The 17,765-nt window shown below is 41.6% G+C and overlaps 1 protein-coding gene across 2 annotated transcripts in view; it reads right to left on the bottom strand.

Annotated features, from left to right (window-relative positions):
* CFAP74 (cilia and flagella associated protein 74) overlaps positions 1-17,765 on the bottom strand; it is a 927,349-nt gene that overhangs the window by 545,632 nt on the left and 363,952 nt on the right. For both annotated transcript variants that reach the window (XM_085609345.1, XM_085609347.1), the window contains exons 17-19: positions 14,550-14,639; positions 6,428-6,604; positions 5,356-5,515 (exon numbers count right to left, since the gene is read on the bottom strand). In XM_085609345.1, the coding sequence (XP_085465471.1) occupies positions 5,356-5,515; positions 6,428-6,604; positions 14,550-14,639 (427 nt within the window). The remainder of the gene's footprint in view (positions 1-5,355; positions 5,516-6,427; positions 6,605-14,549; positions 14,640-17,765) is intronic.

The following is a 17,765-nucleotide window of genomic DNA, read 5'->3' as shown; positions in this document are numbered from 1 at the left end:
ACTGGAAACAATAACACAACTCAATAGAATAAGCCCATTTAAATGAACCACTAAATGCTTTGAATACCTGAGTTTTACTGTGGCAAAAACAATGGATCCTTGGTGGATGCCAACTTCGTCCCCCTTTTTTCATTTGTAGAGACTTCCAAATTTGGCACAATGGCAGTCTCTCTCTCGGTTGGGGTGCACTGCAGTAACCAAAATGAGCACCTCACCTAGGATTTTATACGACTTTCAAATCATAGACCTTCTGGTGCCGAAAGGCACACATTGTAAAATGTCAAAGAAGTTCATAAGGGGTGGTTGAGTGGGAGGAGGGAATTAACACAGGATTGCGAGACAAAGAATTCACAGACAGACACTCACAGCAGGAAGGCCTGAGGATACCAGCCATGACTAAGTATTACAGAGCTGCGCATCTCCACTATATTATACTGGTGCCTTATTGATCAAGTAATATCAGGCACACATATTTGAAAGGCACCCTGTTTAGATAGTAAATTTAGAGTGTGTGACTTACACTCATATCTGGAGACCAGAGTGACGCTTCCAGTACAGGATAAGGTTGCACAGAAAAGGGATGGAGCACCTTTCCCTCACTATTAGTGATAATTGTTGACAACCGGCAGAACCCCCTAACACAAGACAGCCAAGCATTTAAAGCTATGTTCCATACTAGATGTATTTGGATAGGGATACTTTTCGAGGAGAACATAGCTAAAAACATCTTGGGGCTACAGTTGATTTTGGACTGCCGGAGACACTGCGGCTCTATTACTGGCAGTTGCTGCACTGAGTAATGCACCCGAAGATTAGAAAGGCAGCCATGAAAACATTGCACTCTTCAAGAATTGACTGCTCTTAAAAAAAAAGATGACGACAGGAGACTTACCTAAATATACCAAGCCCTGATGAAGGTAAAACCTGAAGGTAAAGCACCAGGACAAAGCAGGTGGGAGAAAGAAATAGGCAGCGTTATCAAAGAGAGTGAATGGGCACAGTTATGTACTAGAGTGCAGAATAACTCAGAGGTAGTAGCGTTGAAGGAGATGGTAGTGAAACTGATCTGTTATTGGTACCACACACACTGATTAGGCTACACAAATGGGATAATAGAATATAATCGGGGTGCTGGAGAGGTTGCAATGGAGAGGGTAAAATCCTAGATCTCACAGATTTTATTTTTTGTTTCAATCGTTTTTATTAACCTTTTTTTTATTTTTTTATTTTTGCATATGGATCAGTAAAACATTACAATCAAAGCAGCACTCATGTAGTAATGGGAGTGGGGGGGGAGAGAATTAATTGCTAGCAGTAAGTTACACTTAGGCTAGCAATGACATGACAATGCAAATTTCGGGTGTGTTAATATAACCAAGCTTATGGCAATCTATCGAGAAAGGACAAAGCGGTGCTGCTAATTCTATACATCAGGTGGTACGTGAGTAGTACAGGAACAGTGCAGTTCAAACATAACCTGGGACATAGGGTACAACAAAATGAGGACAACGAAAGCGAAGGAAGGGTAGGGAAGAGTCGCGTAAGACCTGCCGCCATATCTAAATTCGCTAGGGGGCCACAGACATCTCCAAGACACAGTAGTAGCAGGACTCCGTGGCACAGAGGCGGTGACTGCCCGAGTTCCAGTGTTATTCCATATTTACGTCAGTGGGGGGAGGGGGAAAGGGGCGGGGGTTACTCTGCGTGATGCTCCTCTGTGACGCAATTGGGGATCCCGTGCCCGTGTCTGCCCCCGAAAGTTTGGAAACCATCTCATCCCATTGAGGCGTCAGAGGGAAAATATGAATGCCAAGCAAGTCCTCCCTGCACAGTACCGCACCCTCTGCCCCCGCCCAGTTGAGTAGGGACCTGCGCCAAGCAAGGGGATGCGGCGGTAGGGGGGACTTCCACCGCCTGGTAAGCAAGCGTTTGGCCGTTATAAGGCCAAGCTCTAAAACCCGCATGGCCGCTCTGTATTTCTTGTTTCTGCTGAAGAGATGTAACACATGGGCTTCCCAGGTCGGGGGAATGGTGCGGGAGGTGCAGCTAATGAGAGTAGTGGTCACAGTAGTCCAATAGTCAGTCAGGACTGGGCACCTCCAAGATCTCACTGAGTTTATTTTGAGCACGACGATCCCCAAGGCCCCAGTTTAGACATAGCTGGGGCTCTCGAATGCAGACACATTTCTGCTCAAATCACAGAGAGGCTAACAAATGACACAGCCATTATTAGTGGCAAAACAGGCACTCTTATTACACTGGGAAAGAAAAGATTCCCAGAGTTCCATGAATGGCTGTATAAAAGTACGAGTTACTTACCTTTGTTAACGATGTATCTGGTAGAGACGATTCTAGCCGCAGATTCCTTCATGTAGAATTATCCCCAGGCGTGAGACTGGATCCGGAAACTTTTTTGACACAGCATCCCTGCGCGCCGGGGGTGGGCCGACATCACACGACTCCGCCCAGGCGTCGTCCGTGCACGTGACGTCAGCAAGGTCACATAAGACCCGCCCCGGCACGCCTACGTCAGTTTTCTTCGCTGAACTTTTCCGCACCACAACACGGAACCACCAGATAAAAAACTGTGGAAGCATGGAAACAGTGTGCGAAGAGCAGAAAAATTGGAAATTAACGGTGACTAACAACACCACCAGAGTAGTGCCAACACCGCAGAACCCAAGAGCAGGGAAACAAGAAAGAAGAAGAACAAGCAGAAACCTGCGCAGGCACCCTGCCAGCACATAGACAACCTCTCATCCCTGTGCCCCGGAGGCAAAGAACATGTGTAAAAGTCATTGCACACGTAGTAAACCCACCCCCCCCATCCTGAGCAAGGAATGGGACCAGTCCCAAGACAGATAAAGAACTAGCTACAGTGGTATATTTGTAGGTATGTGGGCGCCAATAAGAAGAATATCACTGTTATTTAGTTAGGATAGCTATATTTGGGTGACGGTGCTCGTAGGGTGGGGAGAACCACTAGCCTCCTCAAAATTCAATCTCTGTGACCAAGGCCAACAAAAACTTTCAAAATGTTTTGCAAATCCCCAGCACTCGTTCAAACAATAACTTTTCAAATAATAAATCAGAGTACAATAATAAGTACAGAGTATCTGGAATTCAGGTAATGTTTCTTATTCTTTATTTCCTGTATGTCTCCAGGCTGGATGATCTCTTAAAACAGTGGCAGCCAACACGTGTTTCGTCGCAAAAAGGGTAATATCCCGCGACTTTTTCAAGGCTGCAATATACAAACAAATCAATGTATCCCCTTACAACATCCGGAGAACATTAATCAAGGACAAAACGTCTAAGAGGCCAACATGCGAAGAGAGAAGATATAGACGAAATATAGATATAAAAAGTCTTAAAGGACTAAGTAGCCCTGAGTAGAGATGGAGAATACCTCTGTCTTAGGAGTAAAAGGCTTCTGAAACAAGAGTAACCAGAGGATAACATTAATGAGTACCAGATACTCAACAGATAATGTAAAAAAAAAAACACAGAACAAAGGGGGGGGGGGGGGGGGGTAAAATCATGCCAGGCAAAATATTGCAAATGCGTGCTCCCCAAGAGGCATGCGCATATAAAGTAAGCCTCACTTAAGTCAGTCAAAGCAGTTATCAGTAAGGGAACCAAAATTGAGCGGGTGGCCGAAGTACAAAGTTTGAATCAAACGTGGCGTCTACAATTATATGGTCATCAAAATCTAATGAATCTGACAGTGAGTAAAAAAAGAACATCCAACGCCGCATTATTTGCGAAGTGTTTGCATCACATAGTAGAAAACACCATGTGTGCTAAAGATAAATCACCAGTCATCATAAGAATACCGAGCTCCAATTCAGCGCTTATCCTAATCATATATGAAAGTAACACTGATGATTGCAAAAGGAATCCCATGCAGTATTAGCTTCAATTTTATATCCTTAGTAACTAATTTGTACGAGCGTGTTTAGAATACTCAGTATACATCAAAGAGTCTAACAATCCCATAGCGCGCTTACACCGTGTTTCCAAATAGGAGTGTTGTAGGATCAAGGACAGTCTGTGTCTCAAAAGCCGAGTACGGTGCAACTAATAATCTGTTCTCTAACCGGTGCTTAAGACGTAATGAAAATAGATAAAGAACGTCATATCCGGGAAACCGGATGGGTAATGGAAGAAGGACTTAAATGTCAACAACTAAAACGGCGTCCATCCTCGCTGAGATACTTGAGAGTCGTAAAGATTATTAGTCCACAACACTCCCAACTGCTACAATGGCCCTCAAGATAGAAAGGACAAGAAATTAAATTATGGCCCTCAGAGTAAACTATAAGGAGGAATAGACATACGGTACACTGGTGCAAGAAGGGTGAGGAGGGGGGTTAAATGTTGGACCTCTGGTTAGGGAGAGGCTGAACTCCCCGAGTGGACAATGAGGGCCTGATTTAGATTTCGGCAGACTGGTGCCAGATATCCCATTTGCCGAAATATAAATCCCATTACATCCAATGGAATTTATATTCCGGCAGACGGGATATTCGTCACTGTTATGATACAATAACCCATCCACTGAGATCTAAATCAGGCTCTTAGTTGTAGAGTAGAAAGAAACCATACCTAATTTCCTCCAGTCTTGAGGTTGAGGGCAGTGACACATTGTCAATAAAAATATTTCAACCAAAAATAAAAGAGGAAAGCAAGGGTTCCTGCTTATTTACATAGACTGCACATGAATGAAAAATTAATAGTCACTTTAAGGATACTGGAAGCTGCTCTGACTCATTATGCACAGAAGGAGTCAGTCAGGCAGGAAGTTCCAATTCATAAGTGAGATTGTAAAAATATCTATCAAGACTGCAATTCAAAGCTATGATCCTCATCCATGGGAAGGTAGATGCTACATTTATGAGTTTGAAAGAGAACCTATCATTGAGACCTCTCCTTCTTCATCATATTCCTAAATGGTAGGACAGGATAGAAAGTGTACACCATACCTCAGAGGCGGGGACCAGGACTACAGATCGGAAAATCATGCATACAGGTTGCCAGAGGGAGCTTGAAAGATTAAAATATCTAATGGTAAATCAGAATCTATGCAGCAAGGTATAGACATTTTTTTGTAAATGCAGTAGAGGCTGTCCATCTCCTAGTAGCTTTCGTTTACCCAGCAAGGGTCTGTCTGATAGCTCTCTGGTAGCAGGAAAAAATGCAACACTTTAGTTCATATGGTAAGGTAAACTATATATGGACTAAACAACATTATTTTTAATATGTTTTTTGACATTTCTTCCATGAAACTAGGTATATAGCTATTTAGATATACTGCTATGAAATAATAAACGTATTTAGCAGCAATGTCTTTACCTTCAATGGGGCATGTCTGGAATCGGTCTCCATGGCTTCCCTGTATCTTTCCCGCTCCAGCTGGCGAAGGCTGGGGCAGCTCTTCCTCCCCAGCAGAAGGACCCAGTGACCTAACACTGCCACTGCTTTCCATTTCAAGTCCTTCTGATTCTTGAGAGAGCTAAAAAGACAAACATATCACATTCACAATTATAACATGCATTGGGACATATTGCAACCATCTTGCTGGAAAATTAAATGGTGCTTGATTTATGCCATGTAAACCAGTAAGTAGTCTTTCCTGTTCCATTCCTCATTTCTGTTACCAGGACTTTGCGAAGGTAGAACGTTGCTGCATTGTAAATCACTGTGGCTATATTTCATAGGGATGTTAAAAATGAGAGCCATTTGAGACTAAGGGCATACTGCATTTAGGGAAATAAAAAGAAAAACACTGGCATGTCTGTGCCTCTGAATATTTTTTGGAACTGGGGCAGATACATTCCCAAATACCCAGCCTGCAACTGACTGCTTCAGCCTCAAATGACCATTCGGAAACATTGGTCTTCTTGAGAAACGTATATAATGGTCAGTGCTCTGCTGGTAGCAAGGTAGAAACTGATGACCCAGACTGGAAATATTCTGACAAACTTACACTTAATTCCACTTGCCTCCGCAGATATTTAAACAACCCTGATGCTTTCTAGGAGTGTACATGCAGAGTGCAGGTGCCAGAGGCATTGTGCGTCTCACACATTTGCAGGTAAAGTTGCAGTCTCACTCACAAAAGGCATAATGTCACACCTGTTGGAAAGGACTACAACCTGATCTCCAAATGCACTCCTGTTCAGAATTTTGATTTGATTTTGAGGGCAATGCCCTACTGGGAGTTGCAAGAGCTTCTGGGAGCATTACCATGTCTGGGAAGCCCTCATGTAGTCCCCATCATTTGATGTGAGGAGCCGTGTTGGACACATCTGAGTGCTGCTCTGCAGTTTTTGTCAGTCATTCATCTACCTTAGTGAGGCTTTGATTTTATTCCATTAATTTGCTTATTTTCCTATTCGCTCTGAGGAAATTAGGTTGAACTTACCAAGGTTCCCTTGGAGGGCTTGGCGGTTGCCAGGCGAGGTGCCGCTCTGGCATCTGTTAACGCCTGAAACTTGAATCTTGTTCCCAGGGCGCCACGGTTCGTCAGGGTGATGGTCCGTGAAATTGTCTCCCCCACTACATGAGTGCCAAAGTCAATGAGCTCTTTATCTACTGCCAGCTGGAAAGTGAATGGAACATAATTAGGACAGGCTAGGAGGAGGCAGAAGCAGTATGCTAATTAAGCAGAGAGCAGTTCTCATTAGTGGTATGGCTTTCAATTATTTGTGAATACGTCAAGCTCAAGTTGGTATATCTCAGCAGCAAATTTGCGATATTAGGCAGACAAAAAACAGTCAAAACCTCCATGCCCACAGCTACATTCATTTACAACATAAACTAACTTGGTATGTCAGACAATCATTCAAGCAGTAGCCAAACCATCTGTTGAACTCACTGCCAGTTTCATGAATAACTTACACAAGCAGCTTACATTCCATAACTGACTGAAGTATTTCTGCTCAAATTGACCTTTATTCATACCCAGATCACGCCACCGTCCACCTTTGAAGATCTGATCCATGTGCTCGTATCAAAATAAACTAACTGATACAATCTATTTTCCACAACAGCTAACTGTTTAGCCCAAGGACACAATTCGCGTAGTGTCTATTGCTACATTAAAACCTCATATAGCACAATCTGTGAGTCCTAGAGGAATAAAAAAAAAAAAGGCCACAGTCAAGCTTATTTAATAAATAAAAGGCAAAGTTTAAGGGAGAATATTAATCAATCTCCCACTAAACATCTGCTCTCTAGCCTACAAGGAACATCTGTATCTTAGAATAACAATTTTAACTAGCTGGCAAAAAAGCCTTTGACTAAATAAGAGTTCTGAATCTACGGTGAAGTTCACGTAATAACAGCTATCACATACAGGAAACAAAGGACTCCCTGCGCTTCTAATATTATTAGATTTGTGATCTGAACAAGACACGGCAAACCATTCCATTTTGTTGGTCTAGGGCAGCACTTCTTAAACGTTTGACTTCTCTGAACTTAATCATTACTTGAATCAGGGGATACTGACTGGGTCATCATTGGAATCCGGTGTCCCCCGTTAAGCATTTTCCATTATTTGAGCCACAAAATACACAAAAATATGGAAACAAGCATTCATCAAACAAATACACAAATTATGAAATATTTTATTTAATTCACAAACAAATATAAAGAAAATCAAAATGTTAATTTCCGTAAGAAGGTAGGAGCTTTTCTAAATTCAACTGAGGCCATCCATTGTCCATACTATATGCTGTTTGACTGCTCCCATGAATCAATCTGAGAATACCAATTGAATTTTTAGCCTCCAATTTCAAATTCCTTAACATTTACAGAACATTTTAAAAATGTCAGTTCTACATTTTCCTTCTTTATTAATAAACACCTTATTACTCTATTAATACTATTTAATTTTCTAAGCAGTCGCGAACCCCGAGTAGGCTTCGCAAACCACAGGTTAAGAGCCGCTGGTCTAGGGACTTAACAGAGGATGGGAAAATCTACACATTCCAAGGACTCACCTAGAGATTTCAAATGCACCCAGGACAATATTTCTGTTGTTCAATACACTAAACAGGTGTAGAAAACATGATGATCAAACACAGAAGTGTTTGAGACGCACAGGGCACTACACACATTATAAACCATGGGCAACAACTGCAAAGTGATATAATTAATATATAAAGCATTAACAGCCATGACACAGTTGGAAATAACGATTTTAAGAGATATATAGGCAGAAGACTAACAGGAACTAACAGGAGGAGAATGGTGCAGGGCTGTAGCAAATTAGGTTTAGTATGATTCAAATTCTTACAGTATAATGTATTAAACAACACATATCTGACACCCTGCAAGTTCCATAGGATGCTTTGGACGTCATCAAACGGTTGTCCCAGTTGTTGAGCAAGCAATGCTGGATTGTTACACTTATTTTGGGCCTGCCGTTCATTGCTGAATTACTGGTCCATTGTATTTGGATGTACCCAACAGATAACTAAGCTTGAGTTAGAGATGAGACCCAGAGTTTGCTTACTGGGTCTACTACTGAGATTTAAACAGCGAGAAATGGCTTGTAAATGTGCAGACTTGGCAATGATACTGGCCCAGAGACAATTTGAGATGTTGTGGAAAAGTGACTGCACCACCACTGGCCCTGTCAAAGAAAAAAATCTTTCTATATGGGGAGTAAATTCTCAACAGTGGACTAATGAATGTGGCACATATATGTCACAGCTCACTAATCAAGATGACAGTATGCCTTCTTGAAGACCCAAAGAGGGTTAGTACAGTATAATGAAAAACCTACAAATAGCAGATTGATATCAACCAGCCGCGATCAATGTTTTATTTGTGAATTTACCTCCATTTTTGTTGTGGTGAGAACACATTACTGCACTGGAATTAATGCACACATGTATGGAGTCGGTCTGTCAAAAAGGTCACAGGGTTATAAATCGTGAAACATGTGACATTTGGTGACTACATGACCTAATGCTGTTGGGACTGAGTTCGAGAATAACCACTTGATACTGAAGTCATTTTTGATACAATAAATACCCAAGAGCATGCACTATGGATATATTTTGCACACTGATGTTGCTAATATCTCTATCATTCTTTATTGTAATGACGCTTGTAAGTAATAAAATACTGCAAAAAATATATATCTATGGCCATATATTGATAACAAAAAACTCAATAAAGTACATTTAAAGAAAGTGGGTGACAACGTCCCTGACAACAGCAAGATCTGTATTTTATGACACAGTTGCCCGACCACTACACCTAAATTGGATAAATAGTTGATAGCTCACTATAAGCATATTGTATACACAGTTAGGGACCCACTAGATGTCTTCGATCACAGTCTCATTTCTTATGGTTATAGACAGCAGTGGATACTAGTATTTTGCATGCATGTTTAGCCAAACATCACACGCATCTACCCAAGATCCCCAATATAGATACGAGAAATAGCAACCAAAAGCAATTATAACCAGAGCTCTTAGCCTAGGACCCACTTTGTGTACAGCAATTTTTTTGTAAGAGTTAGGATTGGCTTGTTGAATGGCATTCACAGACTTGACAGATCGGAGAGAGTGGACATGGGTATGTGAACATACTTCAGGAAATACTGCACTCAGACCATCCAAATTCCATTTTTGCCTCGTTTTGAGCTTGTGTCTGTTAGAGCTACTGCTTTGCATGAAGCATTACATGCGAATTGTGCACTGTCCAAGCAAATGATAACCCGGATTTCCTAAAGGAAGTCAGAAATCTCCTCAACATCTTCAATTGCCCACCTGGTGCAATGCAACACACCTTGGGCCTACTAATGGACCAGCTCCACTTTTAGGGACTGTGCTGAGGTCCTTACAATGAACTAGGGAATTAATTGTAACTACAACTCTCTATTTCCAGTACACAATTGTTGATTTATCACTGTACGAGTGTACCCTCAGTGATGTATGGGTGTGATAACCAGTACAGTTTATACTTATAGATCTAAACGAGTTGTGTAGTAACTCAGTAAAATCTGCAATTACTTACTATTACCACAAAAGTCTACTGTACCTGAAACACGTGGAACCTCTTATTCACTAGTAATTGCCACTTGACTTTTAGAGAAGGAATATTTTCCGTTTTCAATATTTTCAGTACTTATTGTCACTGTTATCATGCATGTTTTTTTTTTTTGTTTTTTTTTTTAAACCAATGAGGAATTGCTGCAAAAAAAGAAGCAGGCCACTGACATCTATACCCTAGGCCAGGTGTGTCAAAGGCAGTGTATAGATAAGGTCATACCAAATCCGGCACAAATTGAAGAGAGAAACAGAAGTAAATAATCTAGAGAAAAGTTAGTTCAGAGGGTAATGAAAATCATTGGCAGTATACCAGCCAAAATCCAGAAACAAATGAGATGCAAAAAACAGATATAAATCAGAAGACACCCTGTGGAGCAATAGCAATCAGGCAGCAGCCTCAAGCTTAAGTTTAAGACTAACACATTTTCCCAGAACTACAAAGTACCCTAGAGACAGTCTGAGAGTCATAGATTTCAGGACCTGATGTATGCTGCCTTTTACATTGCCCAGTGTGCTCACAACATTATTCATGGGTGGTAAAGATGGCATCCTTATAAGCTATGGTAAAAACCCAAGGCAGCCTTCAACATGACTGTCCCACTGGTATGTACATGAGGAGTACTGCCAGAGACCCACATACCAGTTCACCTACCCTCAAAACACTGATGGACTGCTTGTGGCGAATACATGAGAAAGCTCGCAGCTAATAGAGGGCCCTGGTAATAGGCGACAGGAAGAGGCAGAACAATCTAATCCTGGTAATGACAAACAGGCCTTAACAAAAGTAGAAATGTTTAAACTCCTGTTGTCAACTGGACAGGTGGAGGTGGAGAAGGAGAAAGTCCTAAAGTGGCCAAAAATACTAATTTATGTTCTTTGCAACATGTGCATCTCCCCCAAAAGGGTATCTTGGCGTAGAGAAGAAAGATAATACCCAGAGGTTCAAAATTAAGCGAGAGAGAGGAAGATTATTCCAAGCATTGGGAGCCACGTGGGAAAAGGAGCATCCTCCTGCTCTAGCACACCAGATGCGAGGCTGGCGAGTGAGCAGGTGAGATGCAGAGCTAAGTTGTCTGGAAGGAACACAGAAGTGCATGCGACTGCTAAGGTACAAGGGGCCAAGGTTGTAAAGTTCTTTGTATGTATGACTAAGAAACTTGTAGAGGGAATGCGTATGAACCAGAAGTCAATGAAGATTATGTAAGTGTGAGGTGAAGTGGTATGAAGAGGCAGAATGAGAAAAAGCCTGGCAGCTGACTACTTGGAGTCTCTTAATGCGAGCAGCAATGCCAACATAGGGGGCATTTCTGTAGTTCAGTCTTCGGGAAACGAATGCTTGGTCACGGTTTTCCGTGCAATCAGGGGAAGCAATTTAAAAACCTTTCTGAGAATTTTAAGAGTGTTAAAGCAACAGGTAGACTTTGAAGTGAGTTGGTTCACTACAGAAAGTTGTTAATCAACAACAATACCCAGGTTTCTGGCAGCTTACCAGGGTTGAGGGAGAGGACAATGGTTGAGGGGGCACCAAGTTGTGGTCCACAGTGAAGTATATCCACAAAATAGGACAAGCTCGCTTTTCTTACCATTTAGCTTTAGGCAATTACAGTTCATCCAGTCAGTAACTGCAGAAATACAGTGCAGGAAATTAGCCTTATTAATTGCTGTATCTTCAGAGAGAGGACCAGTGGAGTAACATCAGCATAAGCATAAGCATAATATTAAAACTTAACCTCTTCAGTGGCCATGACGAGATAGTCTCGTCATGGAGCACGGTTGCGCTGTGCCCATGACGAGACTATCTCGTCATGAACCCCGCCCGCTAATGCAACGCCCGGCACAGGGCGGGGAAAGGGCGTGGCACTGAAGGGGTTAAAGATCTAACAACAGGTGCCAGTGGTGTCATATACAATGTGGGGCTTAGGAGGGATCCCTAAGCATCCCACAAAAGATTAGAAGAAACAGTCTGAAATGGTGAGACACATACAGAATGGGTCCGTTAAGAGAAGACAGAACTAAACCATTGAAAAGTAGAATGGCAGATACTAAAATCAAAAAGGTACTTGAGAAGAATGGTGTCCTAAACACCGGGAAGAGATCTAAAAAGCTAAGAGCAGCATGGGCATCCTTATCAATGATAAGATGGATTTTATCCATTTGGTAATGAGAGTAGTTTCAGTGCTAGGATTGGCTCTAATTCCAGATTGTGAGTGATCAATCAGAAAGTGAGAGGTGAGATAGTTGGTGAGTTGATGGCGGTCTACATTTTCAAGGAATTTGGATGGGTAAAGGAAAAGGGAGATAGGTCTCTAGTTGGAAAAGATTAGAGGATCAGCACAAGGCTTTGTAAGAAACAAAGCACTATGGCATGTTTCCATTGAACAGGACAAACGGCAGTCAACAGTGAGAGGTTAAAAAGGGTGGTGAGTGCGGGATTAATCAGTTCATGACCATGAGAAAAGATATAGGGTGGACATGGGACAATGAGAGAACCAGATGCAACTAAATGCATAGTCCTTGTGACCTCTTCTGTAGATAGCATAGTCAGGGTGGCATGTCTTTCCCAGGAGATGTTGAGGAGGGCATACTAATAAAGTCCAGAGAGTCTAAAGTGGATTGTGGAGAGAAAATATGATAAATCAGCTTGAACTTATCATAGACGTAACTAGAAAGGCCTGAACAAAGGTTCTGGGATGGGGTAATGCAGAAGGAAGAGGCAGAAAGAGTGGAAAACTTCTTTACAAAAGTGAAAATTTCCTTAATGGATTTGACACTTTGCTGGACCAGGGAGAGGGCCTGGTCTGTCTAAGCTGCTGGTGATAATTACAGACTTAAAGGCGCATTTATCACAAACGATATGTGAACTACGCCAGCACCTCTCAAGTTGTTTGTAATGGTGTTTCAGCTGCCTGAGATCCTCTGTATGCCAATTAGCATTGTAATATGCCATGATTTAGAGTAAGTCTTTAATGGGCAAGGATATTAGCTGCACTTATAAGTCATAGTTTGAAGCTTCTGATGGCATTAGACAGTTTGGTGAAAGAAGTGGCAGGAGAAATTGTTAAGCTCTGAGTTCCAACTTTCCATGGAGATTCTGTTTCAGCAGTATGTTTTAAAATTGTGTGTAGGAGCTTTGTTACGTTGAGAGAAAGTCATACTGAAGATGATTAAAACATGATATGGCCATGTAAGGGGGCCAGGCTGCTCTAGCCTAATATGATAGAAGTTGGTGAAGATAGCATCAAATATGTGGTTAGTGAGATGGGTGGCTACTTTCAAATGTTTGGAGAGGGCCAGCACTTTTAGATCATCTAAGGGTTGATGCTGATGGGTCAAAGGCATATTCCAGATGACAGTTGAGGTCCCCAACGAACATGAACGATTGAGAAGTCATAGCAAAAAGTGAAATGAGTTCATAAATTTGGATCTGAAGATATTTCTGGGTCTGAGTGACGATTCACGAAAGCCCCCCATAAGCTGGGGAATTGGGAGAGCCAATTTTTAAAGTAAGGTTTTCAAATCCAGTTATTTAGCTCTTCTGAAAAAAATTGAATAATTGAAGGTGGGGTGGTATATGGCAGCCACACTATACTCAAGTTTATGAATTATATCCTGTTTGATTATGTCGTAGCTGAGAGCAATCGTAATGGCTATGTTCAGACAGAGAAGGCGTTAAGCCATGTTTCTGTGTGAAAAACCAAGTATGGGCTATTTGAAACAATACTTAGTGGTGCTTCCAAATGCATTTGGTTGCATCCCCTTGGGGACACCGTGAATCCTGTGGTAAGGATTTAACTATTTGAAACAATTACATCTCAGACTTCCAGAGCGTGTTTGGCTAGAGAACTGATATTAATAAGAAGGCATTTAAAGGATGGAGTGATGAAAACTTTGAACAAAGTGTGTGTCTGATCAAGGGGGAAGCAGAGTTGCAGGGCTGGTAGTCCTTGGAGTCTGATGCGCAGGGGTAGAAGTGTTGGAGAGAACACATGAAGTGGCAGTGGAGCCAGGAGAAAGAGCCTTCAGCGAATGGGGGAGTACTCTGCGCAAAGAGGCGAGAGCAAGCAGGGTTAAGCTCATGCAAAGTAGGAACGCAGTAGATCAGCCTTATCTCTGAGTGGAGCGCCAAAGATCCTGAGATTCAGGCGCAGACAGAAGCAGGTGTGCTTGTCTTTGGCATGCTGCCAGCATGCACACATGCTGCATAGAAAAACAGGAAAGTTATCAATCTACATTTGATCTCTGGAAGTGGAAGAGAGTGACTGAGGATGGATCATGGTGGAAGCAGAATAGGATAGACCTTTAATGTGGATGCTCCTTGATCCTGCAACTTTAGCTTTTGTGTGTACGCTTTGTTCCATTGGCTCACCTACAGCTTCTGACAAACCAGTAGTGCATTTTTACAATACTAATTCTAAACTGCTCAGTTAAAAAATGTCCTTATCCAAAGCCATGAATTAATACTGAAATAAAACTTACATCACATTTCTTGGTTGTGCATGTGATTGGAATGGCAAAAGTACCAGATTGGGCCAGAAACATGACTTTTCCGTCAAGATCTTCATTTATCTAAAACAGGAAAGTGACAGGTTAGTTATTCAACAATATGGCATTTTATATTAAGATCTCATTAATGGCACTTTTTTGCACATGGTCAGGGTACATACCGGTTCCAGGCAAGGATCTAAAATACAGCCATTTTTGTTGGTAAGATGTTAATTAGTGCCCCCTTCTAAAACGAAACATCAAACTGACAGTAGTACCTAGGAACACTAGTCAGAATTCAACTTTTCAGGTTATATTCTTGAAATATTGTACTTCATGCTTATACAAGACAAATCTGTCTTTATCCCTCCATGGCACAAAGTATGGTTGCATTGAGACCCAAGAGTCATTCAATAAATTGTTTACCTACATGACAGAATTCTGACTGCACTCTTTCTGTTGAACACACAAGAAGCTAAAACAACAAGGTATTTAACTTTGTTAATGCGCGTTCTGGTAGATATTCTATCTAACCGCAGGTTGCTCATCTTTTGAATTTCCCCAGGAGGCAGATCTGGAACTTTTTCAGCAATTGGTCTGGCACGCAAGTTGGTGGCGCCATTGGATTCTGCAGCAGCTTTACACTGTGTGGTAACGAACATGCTTTTTTTTTTTTTTAAAGAGAGTTTTATATAGCGCAAACTTGACCCGAATTGGGTATCAGAGCGCTTTGCATAGCACCAGTTACGTTACATGAGGACACACATTCATTTTTGTTAGGCACAGGGAGATTAAGTGATTTGCCCAGAATCACAGGGTGTTCAGCGTCATTGACAAGATTCGAACCCAGTTCCCCAGATTCAAAGTCGACTGCCCTAGCCATTAGGCCAACTCTTCTCCCCTTGCTTACAGGCAAATTAAGCTATCACATAAGTTTTATTGTTAACAGAAATCACGCCGGGCAGCTGGGCACAACAGCAGGCCACACATGGCAGAGTGACGGTTCATCCGTCTTTCTCAGCAACCCGACACCATACCAGTATTCCACAAAGAGCTACGCGAGCCAAGCGTGGCATAGCGAGCTGGTGTGGAGTACAGCACCCTACATTAGTTCTTCTCTTCAAACAAAACAAAACAACATATGAGAGCTACATAACTAGGTAATATAAAGAAAATCCTAAGGCCATATCCCTATGTAATAATAATACTCTATTCCTCATAGTATGGCAAACAAATATAAACCTACTATAAATAAAATGTTGCAAAAGAGAAATAGAAACAACACATCCTATAAACATAGTACAACAGTATAACATAGCTGTGAAAACTTTGTAACTAATATGAAAATCATCTATACCTGAGTGGAATTCAATCATCTATACAGGAGCGTCACTTATTTTGGCGTGTGCTTCTCCATTCAGGTAGAGATCCATTGAGAACCCTTTGTAACCATCAAGTACACAGCTTCTCTGTGTTTGTAATTGATTGACATCATTATTTTGTCCTGCATCTGGGTGTGTGCTATATTGTTGGGCCAAACCTTTACAATTTTAGAACAATTCAACCAATGGCCTCCTTAAACACGAACATCATTGCCAAACATCTTTTCAACTTTAACTGGTGTAAAATACTTTTAATCTCCTTTTCTGACGTGTAAACATTTCTTTATTCTCACATAGTCTCCAACAGTTATAGATGTGTCAGAAACTTTTTTTTCCGTGTCAATAGATCTTTAGTTTACATTCAGACAGAGTCACATTCTTCCTCACAAGACCACCCATGCTTTCCCCATCCACCTTTTGGTTCAGCCATTTTGACATCCACACAGGCCTGAATTCAGTAGCTGTTTTCCTACCCTTCAGAAATTTGAAAGGAGAAAACTAGGTAGAGGACTGAGGAGTGGTCCTATTAAACCACAACATAGTTTGTATGGCAGTATTGACCACACACATGTTCTGTAAAGCCCAACCTACACACACTCTGACCACTCTGTTGAAGTGCTCAACAAGCCCATTAGTTTGAGGGTGATACAACAAGCTTTTAAGGTGTGTTATGCTGCTAGCTTTAAGAAATCCCTCCAGTTCAGAGGAAACAAATTGTACTTAGTTATCTCAAACTATACACTCCAGGAACCCTTCCCTCATGCACACATCCTTAAGAAATGTTATGACAGTTTTGGAATCGGTCACCAATTAATTAATCCTACCTCAGGCCAGTTTATGTAGTAATCTATGAGAACTAATGCAAACCTCGAATAACAAGGAAGTGAGTTAAATGTACCTATCAAATCAATACCGACTTTACCACGGTCCCGCAGGGAATTCAATTGGGACTAATGGTGAAGAGATTGTTTTCAATGCTTTGTCACTGGTTAAACACACAACAGACTCTTTGACTAGTATACAAATTTCTTCCTCCATCTGTAGCCACCAGAATGTGGACCACACCCTACACTTCGTGAAAGTAGCCCCTAAATGCCCCTCATGAGCTCATCCGGAATTAAATGTCTGATATTGACTGGAGGAACAAGTTTGTCCAATCTTGTAACTAATCCATCTTTTAAGGATAGTTCTTCAGCTACCTTACTAATTGGTTGAATACCTTGCTCAAGCATCTTCTCCTTAGGCCACCCTTCCCTGATATACTTGGTCACATTGCCTAGCAAAACATCAACACGTGTGGCCGATTTCCATTCAAGTTCAGAAAAGGAGCCCACCTCACCCATTTCAACGGCACCTACCATGCAACTTACATCCTCTAGGTCATAGACTTCTGTGTCTAATAAGTTCATTTCGATGGGGAAGCAATAAAGGCTCGCCCATTCTTCCCTCCTGGGATGTGCTCAATATCAAATTGGAACTGTAGTAAACGGGCTGAAAACCTAGCAGCATATGTAATTATAGTAGTTTTGTTATATGTTCTCTTCCTACTACTACAGATTAACATTAATATACTTTAGAATCCTTCACGTGGCCATCTTTATTGTTGTAACATGCAATCTGTGTCACCACCACCTTCATTCTTAGACATTCCAGGAGAACCACCAATTCCGTGGAAACAAAGGTACGATTCTTTTTAAACTTATTTGGGAGCTTTCAGTGCAACCTGATTCAGGCCTAAGAAGAGAAATGTTTACTGCTTCATTCTTTAGGATTTGAAGGAAGATTCACAGTTAAACATCTACCTGAGTTGGCAGTCCAAGAAGATGAA

The sequence above is a fragment of the Triturus cristatus genome, chromosome 1_2 (genome assembly GCF_964204655.1).
Source record: "Triturus cristatus chromosome 1_2, aTriCri1.1, whole genome shotgun sequence".
Lineage (NCBI taxonomy): Eukaryota > Metazoa > Chordata > Amphibia > Caudata > Salamandridae > Triturus > Triturus cristatus.
This window is presented reverse-complemented; position numbering and strand designations above follow the sequence as displayed.